This window comes from Laccaria bicolor, genomic scaffold, assembly GCF_000143565.1.
Source record: "Laccaria bicolor S238N-H82 LACBIscaffold_17 genomic scaffold, whole genome shotgun sequence".
Taxonomy (NCBI): domain Eukaryota; kingdom Fungi; phylum Basidiomycota; class Agaricomycetes; order Agaricales; family Hydnangiaceae; genus Laccaria; species Laccaria bicolor.
In genome coordinates, this window is record NW_001889888.1 from 1,432 (window position 1) to 14,273 (window position 12,842).

The 12,842-nt window shown below is 43.2% G+C and overlaps 5 protein-coding genes across 5 annotated transcripts; all 5 read right to left on the reverse strand.

Moving 5' to 3' along the window:
• Positions 1 to 111: 111 nt before the first annotated feature.
• Positions 112 to 1,259, reverse strand: LACBIDRAFT_328438 (uncharacterized protein; the record flags this gene model as incomplete). Its single annotated transcript, XM_001882537.1, has 5 exons — positions 112 to 122; positions 192 to 220; positions 282 to 297; positions 904 to 1,054; positions 1,119 to 1,259. 5 exons carry the CDS (start codon positions 1,257 to 1,259, stop codon positions 112 to 114), a joined length of 348 nt encoding a protein of 115 aa, XP_001882572.1.
• A 441-nt stretch (positions 1,260 to 1,700) lies between these two features.
• LACBIDRAFT_299547 (uncharacterized protein) lies at positions 1,701 to 3,893 on the reverse strand (the record flags this gene model as incomplete). The annotated part of the gene is made up of 8 exons (XM_001882538.1): positions 1,701 to 1,770; positions 1,819 to 2,218; positions 2,278 to 2,473; positions 2,529 to 2,602; positions 2,780 to 3,227; positions 3,289 to 3,438; positions 3,516 to 3,686; positions 3,744 to 3,893. The coding sequence occupies 8 exons, from the start codon at positions 3,891 to 3,893 to the stop codon at positions 1,701 to 1,703; spliced, it is 1,659 nt and encodes a 552-aa protein (XP_001882573.1).
• A 507-nt stretch (positions 3,894 to 4,400) lies between these two features.
• Positions 4,401 to 5,690, reverse strand: LACBIDRAFT_328440 (uncharacterized protein; the record flags this gene model as incomplete). Its single annotated transcript, XM_001882539.1, has 8 exons — positions 4,401 to 4,431; positions 4,473 to 4,485; positions 4,590 to 4,652; positions 4,815 to 4,871; positions 5,134 to 5,281; positions 5,559 to 5,565; positions 5,619 to 5,625; positions 5,663 to 5,690. The coding sequence occupies 8 exons, from the start codon at positions 5,688 to 5,690 to the stop codon at positions 4,401 to 4,403; spliced, it is 354 nt and encodes a 117-aa protein (XP_001882574.1).
• A 1,875-nt stretch (positions 5,691 to 7,565) lies between these two features.
• On the reverse strand, positions 7,566 to 9,381 carry LACBIDRAFT_328441 (uncharacterized protein; the record flags this gene model as incomplete). The annotated part of the gene is made up of 6 exons (XM_001882540.1): positions 7,566 to 7,912; positions 8,322 to 8,542; positions 8,606 to 8,643; positions 8,665 to 8,952; positions 9,244 to 9,297; positions 9,349 to 9,381. 6 exons carry the CDS (start codon positions 9,379 to 9,381, stop codon positions 7,566 to 7,568), a joined length of 981 nt encoding a protein of 326 aa, XP_001882575.1.
• A 2,011-nt stretch (positions 9,382 to 11,392) lies between these two features.
• On the reverse strand, positions 11,393 to 12,593 carry LACBIDRAFT_328442 (uncharacterized protein; the record flags this gene model as incomplete). The annotated part of the gene is made up of 5 exons (XM_001882541.1): positions 11,393 to 11,441; positions 11,491 to 11,602; positions 11,674 to 11,907; positions 12,128 to 12,393; positions 12,463 to 12,593. 5 exons carry the CDS (start codon positions 12,591 to 12,593, stop codon positions 11,393 to 11,395), a joined length of 792 nt encoding a protein of 263 aa, XP_001882576.1.
• Between the last annotated feature and the right edge of the window lie 249 nt (positions 12,594 to 12,842).

Below are 12,842 nucleotides of genomic sequence, written 5' to 3' on the forward strand. Positions count from 1 at the left end.
CAAGTATTCAACTAGTATTTAATCCCCACCTCAAAATTACCAAATTGAAATTTGTATACCCTTCTGATACTGACATGATATTGTATTGTATAATATTATGATATATCTTCATTACTTCTCATCTAGTATTGAATCCTCACATTAAAATTGTTGATTTTAAAATTCTGTTCAATGTCATACCCTTCACATACTTTTTGAATTTCCATACACCAGTATTATGCTGTTATTATAAAAGTATGAAATGTAGCTTTCAAACAGTATGATAAAATATCGTAGCATACTATTTGGATACTCTGCCTGCAATATTTAAAGAGTATATAGATATTTCACTCTCATACTTTTTCCATACCAACAAAATACCTGTCAGGCAGTATTGTTTGTTTGTTCTTGATACTAACACAATACTGGCATCTCAGTATGTTGGTCATCTTTAATGAATATCTGCTTAATATTGTGTTAGTATCCAATATGAAAATGCGATATATTTTCATACTTTCAAGATATTCCCTTTATATCTACTCTCTAGTATCATATAAGTATCTTTTGAATATTATATATAATATTTTTAAAGTATCTTATCCTGAAGAATCATACTCTTAAAATATTGGCCGATCAGTATGTTGAAGATATTTTGTTCAAAGTTAAGATACTGTGATAGAAGTATTATTCTAGTATGTGACCCAGTATTGAGGAAAAACATTTGAATACAATCAAAATACTAATCAGATACTTCAGCATGGGTAATAAAATATATATCTTCATACCAATCACATATGTGGTGGATGGTATTTTGGGAAAATTTTATGTACCATCAAAATACTTTCAAAATATTCTCACGTCAGTATGTTGGAATGTTTGCAGTGTGTGCGTTTCCTGCATCTCAGATGATCTGGACCTTCTTACAGAAGTCCCGGCAGATGTTGAAGCCTACAGGATCGGTAACGGACTTGTCCAAGTCGTTGAGAGTATTGTACTCTTGGCGAACAATGAAGACAGGCTCCGACAAGTTGTGATCAGTGAAAATGGCGGGATCACCACTGGTGACAAGAGTCCCCTAACAAGAAGCAAGACATAAGAATTAAAAATGACATTCATGTATATATCATGAAAAAGCGTACGCAGAGTCCAGCGATGCTAGAAAGCATGCTGAGCAGAACAAAAGGCTGGAACGTCGGCTTCGAGCTGGCATAGGTCTTAAATGCTTCGTTGATATTGTCACGGATGACGAGAGTAGAAGCGAGAGGTGCAGGAGGTGCCATGTTTAAGCTGGGTAAAAGTGTTGTGAATTGTGCTACAATACTTGACAACTTTTCCCGTCTTTTAACGAGTTCCACTGTTCTACACCCCTGACTAGAGAATGGAGAACAATTTGACAACACGCTCATTCAGGAGTTGAGCATCATTTCAGGAGGTATCGCATATGATAATCACAGGTGCTATTAATAGAATTGCCATTGCTTCAGACACACTCTTCACGCTTGGCGGAACAACTGAGGACAGTTGATTTTAAAAGTAGGGGGGAGGATAGTGATCTATTATAACATATAATGTACCTTTTGAAATCAAGAAACAAACGTTTTGCGATTTTATAATTAAAGAACGAACTTAGAAATTGGTTGAAAAAGTCTCTAAGTCAGCTTAAGCGACTTCAGTCTTCTTTCACACTAGTAGAAAACAACAAGATACAAGCTTTTATTAGTCTACCTAATAAAAACTACAAGAAGTGCAAAGAAATACGATATAATGAGAGTTTGCACGTAAAATATCGTACTGAGTCCAAAATGATATATAGAAAAATATGAAAAGGGCCCTGCTCACCCATCGTTGGCCGGAGCCTCATCTTCATTGTCTTCATTGTCATCGTCAGAGTCTTCGGCAGAAGGATGACCAGGGCAGATCTTCTCGAACAGAACGGCCATCTCTGTGAGATTGTCGCGAGAGTTCTTGGTGGCATCTTCATCTTCGGAATCATCGACAGGGGCGCTGAGGTCGCCAAGGAAGGACATGATGAAAGGGAAATAATGGTCGAAGTCGTCCTGCGTTTGAAAAATAGTACCGACCAAGCTCTCCTTGCCTTCGATAGCGGCGAGATCAAAGAGCGCTTGGGCAGCGCGGCGCATGTTGGTGTCCCGACGATACATAAGGGAGTCGATGATTGCTTGATTCGCGCAGATGTGCTGTTGATCGAACACAGCGTCTTGGATATGAGAAACGATAACTACAGAATAGAAGAAGTTAGAAAGAAAAACTCTATAAAATATAAACTCGAAGACTTACGTTCAGGAGCCAAGCAAGCAGGGTGACGTCCCAGAATGCTGTGGACTTCGGCATGACGGACAGGCTTGAGGCTGTATTCACAGCAAGTGAAATGCGCAGTTTTGCAGGGCACGCAGGGGTAACCCCAGCCTTGAAACTGGCATTTCTCCTCCTTTTGGTTCTTGCCCATGGAGCATTGAACGCAAGGCTCAGGCATCTGAACAAAGAGAACTTGAGCAAATAAAAAGAGAAGAAATAATAAAATTACTTACAAAAGGCTTGTTGAAAAGATGCTCTAAGTTGGTAGGGACGTTGAACGCTCCAATAAACCGCTGATGAGGAGGAACTAAGAAAAAGAAAAAGCTTTCAGTTAGTAACTAGGAATGAACTGAGAAAAAGAAAAAGTCTTATGGAGGCGTTTCTTATTGTGCGTCAAGTCGGGGTTGATGACCTCCGGCGCTACAATAAAAACACAAAGTTAGATTTTTTAAAAAGGAATAAATATGATAAAAAGAGAACGTACAGTTCTTACGGGGTCGTCCACGTTTACGAGGAGGTGGATTAGCAATGAACGACTTGTCCGATTGCCCATCCTCTCCTTCTTCACTGGGGCTCCGCTTGCGTTTACTCGCCTTGGATTTTGTGCTTGGCGCAAGTACGAGCATATTCTTCATCTTGGCGAGAGCCTTTGCGGGACGATCATGACATGTGTGCATCTCCACCTTAGGAATATTGAGGCGGGGAACCACGAGGATCATCAGAGCGTTTGCAGATGCAGCTGGGAGCAGAGTGACAGGCGGCATAATGCCAAGAGGCAGCGTAGGTGACAAGGAGATAGGAATGGGCACGTCAGCGGAACCAGCGGCTGGAGTGGTGGAAGTGTGAGAAGGGCCGGCAGCGGGAGGACTGTTCGGTGGCAAAGGCGTAAACTTCATGAGGCCTGGCGACGCGAGAACGCCTTTACGATGTTTCTAAAAAGAAGTAAAGAATAAATCAGAAAAAGAACGGAATAGATAGGATAAGAAAACTTACAAAGATTGGGGAGTCCTCTTGATCAGACCCCTCGTTAACAGGCGATGGATTACGGTTAGCGACAAGCGTGGATGAGGCCAGAAAGGGATTGGCCTTGACGGGCGCATCACAAATCGCAGGGAGCACTTGAAGGAGCTCGTCGTCGGTAAGCTCAGGGACAGCGAAGTCCCCCGTGAAACAAAGAGATCAGACTAAAATAAAAAGAAGAGATAAAGAAGAGATCATACCTCAGGATAATAGTCGTCGTCGCCATCAGGTGCCTCGAGCATCCATTCATCCCATACCTGATTGGCGTGATCGGTACTCAAGACAGCCCACGCGTTGTAAAGTGATTTGCGGACGCGAAGATCGCCTTGAGTTTCTTGCGCGCCATCGTTAAGAGAACGGATATAACGAAGCTATTATAAGTATATTAGCTTAAAGAATAAAAGAGAAAGAAGAAAAAGGAAGTTTACCATGAGCGGATGAACGATGGTCAAGAGTTTAGCGATGTCTTCGCCATCACAGTCAGCAAGGCTGTCCTCGCCGAACAGAGAGAGAGCCGAGTGGAATACGGCGCGAGTATAGATGGAGCCATCGAAAAGCACTTGCCAGCTAGTCATCATGAAATAAAGACGACAAGCAGAGGGGAATGTGAAGGGAAGAAAGGGAACTATGGGAAAGAAAGATGATCAAAAAGGGCCCTCTTTTCTAGCACGAGAAAAACAAAAAGGCCTCCGTGTTCCAGAGGAACTCCGTGTCCGATTTGTTGCGGTTCCTGCGAATCATTGAGAATCCTAGAACTTAAGAAAGTTTATTGGGCGCTTGCGTCTAAAAATAGAATTTCGGAAGTTTTTGACTTGACATGTGTGAGATGCCTACTATAACGGGAAAAACGTCGGTGTGGCGGACATTGACAACTTCAGAAAATGTCAGTGGTATGTCAGTCAATCCTGGAAAATCTTGGCGATCCGTCGCTACAATATAAAAATGTGTGAACCACAAGACAAAGTCCAGAGAAAGACGTCCTCAGAAGGGAATCTTGCAATGACCGAGGACGGTCAGTATTATAGTGGGGGGGAGATGATACGGATGAAACCATTTCACCCGTATAAAATTCAATTTTAACGATTTTACTGATAAAGGTCATCTCTAATAAATACACTACATACAATTGCAATGATACAAAGAGTCAATGCGCATACCCGGCGCAGTTGACTAAAAATGCAAATGCGTGGAATCTGAAAATAGGACAAGGCTTTGGAACTGGCAGCAGTACGCGTTGTGACATTATACTTGGATCCTATCTAAGATTCACCTACCATGAAATAGAGCACGAAGAGGTTCTAGAGTAAACACCCAACACAGGGAGAAGAATTGCATTACTACCAAAGGGTTTAGAAACACATAATGGATTTATTGTGAAAACTCGTGCTTATACAAGAAATACAGAAAAGACGACATAGACGCTTAAACGGCATGTCTGAAACATTGAAAGACTAAACTACACCTAGGTAGTAAACATACGAAGACTTAGCGTGGCTCACGGCCATTCAGAAAGACATGTACGGCAGTTCCCGCGTACGCATCAAAGACTGATGCGTCTGAACATCACAAGTACAAACATGAGAAAAAGACACATTCTATTATATGAAATATAATAAGAACCCCCTGACAATTAAGAAAGACATTTGAAAACACCTTCAGAGTGTCTCCCGACCTCCGTAATGAAAAGACGAGCCAAGACAAGGCATTTTAATTAAAAACTCGGAAGCGACGGAAGGCCGAAGACTATTGGTAAATGCGTACGCATGCGCATCAACGCATCAGGAAACGTTAATCATTTTGTGATGTCATCTGTCAAACCGGTAAACCGGGCCATAGAAAGAAACACGCGAGACCATGCCAAGCTAAGAATAGCTACGTTGGCTAACTCCGCGTATGCATCAAACACTGATGCGTTTGAAAATGAAAGACGCGACACTACAAAATCTGTAGTGTTCACAGAGATAGACTACAAAATATACCACACATTCATTAAATTTCATATTTGTAATTCGGACCGAAGTATCCCGCATTAAAACACATGTAAAACGTAGATAGGGGTTCCTGGAGTATATAAGGAGCGCGCTGGCAGGTCAAAAGGCAAGCAATCGCCCCCCCGTTGACCAGCTAGTTGCACTCCAAGTAGGAACTTAGGAGGTGGACAGTTGTAATCAATTAAAGGAGATTTCTTCGTGGTCAGAAAAGTACAGTGTGAACGAAGCCAGCATGCTTGGGAGTCAACTTACTTGGAGACTTTTGAATAAGAGGTTTTAAAAACACAGTATTATTTAGACGAGACAGCGTACTCGTACCCTTGGTTTTGGAGCGTAGTGACATAATAAAAACTCACGGGAGTCATAAAAGTCAATTGAAGTCATGTTTTGTGTTAATAAAAGAAACTGTGATCAAAGAACTTTGCATTTAAGAGACCAAGTTCCCAGAAAGACATACTTTGTTCTATTGAACTATTCTAAACCACACCTTATAATAAAAACCCGTTTTGAGACGAAATCTCTTGAGACTTAAACCTAAGAAGACAAAAGTGGTATTTCTTAATACCAAAGGCCCTCGAACTCGTGCACTGAGATTGTGATAGTGTGTGTGTGTGTGTGTGAGTGAGTGTTTAGGTGTTTAGGGTTTTCCCGACGTGCTTGATCCTTGTTCGCGTGTTTCGCACTTTCACAGTCATCACCGTGCAACGCATATCATTGCCATGGCTACCAAGACTATTTCTCAAAGACATTGTTTAAATATGCAAATTAAATGTGGTTGAAGTTCTTATTGTTCTTCATTTTCTAATTTTGAGAATTGATGTTTTCGGAATGCACATTTGCTTCATTATTTTGCAAGTGGCCACAATTAAGGAGGTACATTTGTCCTGATTATTTATTAGGCCCTGCCTCAAGTGTTACTGTCTGTTGGAAGATCTTGAAAAATTAGTGAAGATATACCAATTATAAACTCTTACTTCACAGAAGTCAATAACTTGTTCAAATAGCTTTATGAAAACTTTTCTAACAATTGACCTCTGTGATATCTTATACATGTTAAGATTGTGATGACTATCTGAAAATTTCAGTAACTGACTGAAAACAAAGCCTTTCCAGAGGTCTTTATTGTCCCCCACAGATTCCTGAGGATTCCTGCACAGTCCCAGGACTGAGTATTGGCTGATGTACCAGCCAATTTTTTCAGTCCTGTGGGGGTCCATTGGGATTTTCAGACAGGACTAGTCTGAGGCTTGATGCATGTGATGAGTCACATGACCCATGGACATGTGCTTGGATGCATCATGTGCATATGTTTGTTGATCATGGTTTTCATATGTGACATGTCACATCACCTTTCTCTCTCAACAATCACCACATGAGAAACATTGCCCAATATTACCAGTTAGAATATCCTGAGAAAGTGTGACACTTTTTCTTTTCAGGAACATTCTGATTATATTTAAAGTATTTCATGTTGGGAAAGGCATGGGATTTTTAAAAATCCAGGCCAAGAACTTTGCTTTGCCTTTACCACACCTGTAAAGGGTGAACAAAAGCTGAAATATTGAAAGCATTTTCATGTTAGTGAAATTGTAGTAAAGGTTAGACTGATGGGTAAGATTAAGAGGAAAGCCAAAGCAAATGGATCCTTTATTTTCAGATGTGATGCAAAATTGATACATGCTGATAAAAGAGGTGGGAAAGGATGAAATTTTTGAGAAAGAGAGGCACAAGGAAGGGGGGAGGCACGGGGAAAGGGGAGAGAAAAGGAGGAGGGATGCACAAGGAAGGGGGAGAGAAAAGGGAGGGGAGATGGACAAAGAAAAAGGAAGGGGAAGGAAAGGAAAGTGGGAGGGAAAAGGAAGGGAGGGAAAAGGCAGAAAGTGTTAGTGTTTGGAAGTCTGGTCTCATGACTGGAAAAAGACTGTAACCAGACTGGACCTGTGGTTTGGTCTTTTTATTTTTGAGATGTAAAGACTGCAAAAAGACCTGTTAATGTGAACCAGTCTTGACTGGTTTTGACTGGTCTTTTGTAGCCCCTTAAATACCCTTTAAAATGCACCCAAGAATGTATGATTTGGTCAAAAAACAAGAGAGATATGAATTAAAATGTAAATTACTTTTGGGAATAATAGATGTACAAGACTTATTTTATAGAAGCACCAATTCCTAACGGAATTTAACATTCTTGGGCTCATTTTGAAGCTAATAAAGATGTTAATAGATTTACTGATTCATAATTTTTAATTTTAAAATATTGGCCTAAAGACCGGTCATAAACCAGTTAAAACCGATGCAGATGGAAACTGGTCTATAGACAGCAAAAACAGCAGCATGAATGATGCTCGAACCTATCCTTTGGTGCATCACTTCGAGTATACCCTGGAGGATCACGTTTACATTGCTGTGAACTTCATCCACTGTTGGCCATGCATGGAAGGGGACAATTGGGGGAACAGTTGACCAAGTTCTAAGGCATGAGACACTTTGTGCCCCATTAGCTTGATGGTTGATTTCAGCCACACAATTTCCAGCAAGTTTCCAGAGGAGGAGTGCCTTCATGTCCTCTTCCTCTGTAAAGCTTTTCAGCTTGTACACTCCATCTGCAACTGCCAGGCATGAAGCCAGAAGTCCATGTGTGCCCTTTTTTTGGTGAAGACCAAGACTTATGACATGATCAACATGATTGACACTCCCACTTGCTATGGCCATCAGCAACCTCTTCTGGTCCGATAATGCCATAGTTGGTTCTTCTTTTGAAGGAGTTCCTGAAGTCCACTGAAACCATAATATGCAAATGGTGAGTTTTTATGAAGACCCTCATCCATCTGCCTGATAATTCCCTCAAGTGTTCCATTTCTTATCAACTGTTGACATGGACAACAAAGCTGATGGTCGCCTTCAGAAAACCCAGTACAACTTTGTAGTCCCATGGGAGTACATGCTTGGTGTGAAGGGCAAATGTATATGCAGTATGTAGAGATACTCCAGGTGGGAAGTCAAGTTTAAACCCCTTACAGGTTGTTGTTAATTGTTGGTTGCACAGTTGGCCAGGAAATTTTTCCTCTTCAAAGGAATCAATGTCGATGATGGTGCACTGTGCATTTTTGGTGCTAGCTGCAGCTGATCCTTGACAGAGCAATGTTGATATGTCCATTCTGTCAGATTGGGTGATATCAATAGATGAAGGTTTGGAAGATATCATAGGCACTGTGGTGGTATTGGTATGAGTCAATGGCCTACCACCACAGATAGAGATGAGTACCAAACCCCAAAAAAAAGTTGAAGCATATCAGACTCACAGTTTCTCAAGTTCTCCTAACAGGTGCAACAGCTTTCCCTTGAATAAAGCTTCACTCACCCCATGCTTCATGATAAAGTATTCCACAAATTTTGCAAGGCCATCTACACCCTTCTGACCTCGCTGTATCATCCCATCCATGCTCTGATCCACTCCCCAACCCAACACTGCCTTCAGCAGCCCATTCAACTTCACCTCCCAGAGTTCCTCAGCATCCAGGCTCAGGTCATCAAAACTCTTGGGGTCTTCTTCAAAAATTGCAAGGGGATCATCAGCCAACGCTTCAGGAACACTCTCTGGTAGGTTATTGATCAGAGACCAGAATTTTGCAATGAGTTTGCTGACTGGCTGTCCAGAGAGCAGCATTTTATGAATGTTGGGGGGGGGGGGGGAAGAGGTTAAACTTGCCCCACTTGTCAGTTGACAGTTACTGATTATGGTTGTAGGCATGGCTTTTGAAGGCACAGGGGCCACTTTCGGTCATTTGAAAAAGGTGAGTATGGAAGAATTCTTCTTCTTGTCATCCTTATCATGTTTTGCTTTTGTTCCACAGCAGATTTTCGAACCCATATGATGTATTGTGAGGTTCAAGATCCCAACACTGCTGCAGTGGATGCATACTTTGCACTCTGGACATACGGTGCATCTGTCGGCATCAAAAACCAACTCTGACATTGGTACCATATTACTTCCCTGTCAAGATGACCAGTAAGTAACCTGATTGACAGATGCTTGACTACTTACCTGAGATTGCATTGCAGGTTCTACTGGTTCCATTTTCATGTCAAAAATCTGAAAAAGATTTTTGTGATTTGTGATAAGATAATTATAGCATAAGCACGATTATGTACAGCAGAAACCACTATTATTTGGACTCTACAACACTAGTTAGCATAGGTGGGAGTCTGGCTGGGTCACAGTAAACTGATATGACATTCTACGATGATTTGGGAACTAAGTTGTTGAAGATTCCTTCTTTTTTTTTTGGACTGGACCTTGGACTAACTAACTGGGTACTGGTCCAGCATTCTATTGCTGGTACCCCCTTGTTTTGTTCTACTCATTGTAAAAGTCAACTTTCATATACTGTACTAATACGACCATGACTTCGCATCATGCATCACAGAGGTCATCGAAGGAAGTGAAGTGAGGGTGATGTCACGCATCACCCTGGTTTTCGAAGTCATTTTTTCCTATTCTAAAATGGCTGATTTTTCTGCATCCCAGTAATTCAAAATCCAAAGCGGAAAGGCAACCCGGGACTGATCACCAGGGAGGTGAGCATAACGTATGGATTTCCAAGTCCAACTTGATTCTGACGCTTCCAGTGTAAATATTAGAGCTGCTGGCGGTATAGGAAGATCTCGTAGCAATTCCAGGGAAAGGCTAACGTTCGAATTCTCCTGGCAACCAAACGAGAGCTGTGGTTCCAGGGCGTTGATGCCAGAATGGGTGTTATGGGTCTCAGGAAGCTGTCTCGGTAGGGGAAATTTCAAGAATTGTGTCACGGAGAGCATTGGAGATGGGAGGAACTCAGCACGCATACGTGGTGGGATTTTTTCCAGGAACATGATGAACAAGAGAGAGAATAAACTTTTTTTCATTCAACATCGGTTTACACAGTGGGCAACGCATCAGTAATTAGAGTTGCTTTTAGAGTTGATTTTAAGCTTGAAACCGATGATGGGTCCCTGTTCGGGTCAACTGCAGAAGCGCCGAAGCCATCACACTCTTCATCACGCATCACATCGGCTGTTGAAGCGGCGAAGAGATGGTGAAAATGTGTCACGCCCCATAGGGCCCGAGGACTTGGTTGTATTAGTACAGTACTAACTTTGGGGTGTTTTTTTTTTGAAATTGAAGGCTTATTTGTTGAAGTGACCCCCTCTGGTTTGGCGGGGAAATCGACTCTCCACCAAAAGGGCGACAAGAGTTTCCAGTCTGCTCACAAGCTCGCCCTTCTCTTATCATGTGCCTCGTAACGTCCTGTGACTGCTGTGACATAGTGCAAGTCTAATTGAGAGGGTGTTGTAGTCATGTGATCACGACATAACAAAATATTGAAACGTCTTCTTGCAAGTACTTAGTATGTACCAAGAGTGCGACAGGATTATGGGTCTAGCTAGGTTCCCTTCCTACGGTTTCTTAACCGCTCCTACTATTGAAGGCCAGTTTCTCTCCCAAAGCACGGATCTGTACAGTGCAACCCCCGGCTGACGCGACCCAAACGCGACCACAGAATTGCTGCTCGAACTAACACTCCCTTTTTGTTGTACCATTGTCCCCACCCACAGGAACTCGAGACTACTGATCTCGGTAGCCGACCACAGCCTTCCACAGCACTAGACGTATGGCCTATGGTGAAGCCAAACCACGCTGCAGCACGTCGTTACTGAGAAGCCACATTGCTCCACAATGCAGACGAAACCCAGTTGCACCCGCCTAGCAATCCCTGCCCCATGACGACGTCTGACACCCGCCGAAAGTTGGCCTCCGTGATGGTATGTCACCCGTACGATCGTCCTCCGTCCCTTCTCTCGGATGCCAAGTGTCTGACAGTCCACCGTTCCACCGCCGACCCAAGCACCACACGTCACCTCCTGCAGGTTCGAGGAACTGGTAGCTCTATATCGGACTAGTGAGAGATAGAAAAGGAGCGGTACAGATGAAATCTCATTTACCAAACCAAATCAATTGGACGACCACGGCCAGGCCCATATACGTGGCGTGCAAACGAGCGGAATGGAAGAAATGCCAAGTCTTCGAACAACCCGTGGTATGTTTGAGATCATGTCCCCGCCGAACGGTACTGTCGAGCCAACTTGAATTCTGCCGACCTGAGGGCACATCAGCAACAGCTGAAACTTTAACATTGAATGAACCTACATCCTCCAAGTGTCCGACGATCCCTCCTGTCCACGGTTATCTGCCACATCAGTACACCGGGTTGTGAGGCTTGCTGGGTGACGACCTTTGAATGGTGTCTCCTTTTCTTGATCTCACAACCCGAAAAGCTTTTACTATGAGGAGGGTTAGATGAAAGCGACGAAAAGCAGAGAGGATCCTTACCTGCGTTTGAGTTACGGTAGAGAACCATTGAGGAGAAATGGACGCCCGCGAGCGGCTTGCGATACGCACAGCCCTTGGTACTAGATAATGTGTGTATGAGTGGAAGACGGATCTGAAATAGAGAATATTCCTCACCGTTGTGCATTGGTCCATCAAGATCATCCACACATCTGAGATTAGTGCACTCAATAGCGTCATGTAGGTTGCTGCTAAAAATTGCGGCCATGGCCTTTACTGAACAACGATGAGGATGCGGCAAAAGGGGAGGAAGAGTGTTGGGAGGCGTGTGGCAAATCGGAAACCCCAGGATCGCAGCGTGTTAGAGGCAGTCGAAAGTCTACGCGAAGATATTGTCCAGAAAAAGATGGGGACGTTGAAATAGTCACGTCAGGTCAACTCTGTGGACTGACGAAATGACGATGATAATGTTAGCAGATGAGGAATGAGTACGTACCCATGTCATCGAGGTGGCTCGACGACGCCTTATCCTCCCAGAAACGGTGCGAAGGGCCAGACGATGGGCCCTCACGCGCACGTAGAGCAGAGATGGTGAGCATCCTAGCTAGGAGAGTGATGGTTGTGATGAACCAAGTCGTGATTGATCTTATCACAATATTCGTCGTTGTCCACGCGCGAGATTGCACTTTCTCGCCAGCACACCTCAAATACTCAGTCTTAGAAATCCACCTCTCCGCTGGGGCGTGCGAGCGTTCTGGGGGCCTTGACGATTGAAGCATGGGTTCACAATTTCAGGGAACGACCAGTTCGCCCGAACAAGGTTACAATTACTGTGTAAGACTTTCTAATTCGTCACCACTATGAGTCTCTGACTCGCATTTAACAGTTTGAATAGCGGTGTATTTCTCCGACGGATAACAATAACTGTACCTCGATGTCGAGCCTTCAGCAACCAAAGGCATAATATGAAACTGTTGAATAGTCGAGGCGGACCGGCAACTCCGGTATGCCGATCCCGTGCATACGCGCACGTACTAGTCTCATATAGGACACTGTAGATAGTTATAGTAGTTTGTAGTATATTCTAGTTACATATGTTTGTAGTATATAAGGGGGACTGAGAGTCCCCGAATTCATTACCTTCTCACTCAACCACTACCCCTCGTACTCGCTGCTCCAACAGGTTATGGGCCCCGAGCCCTAAACATACT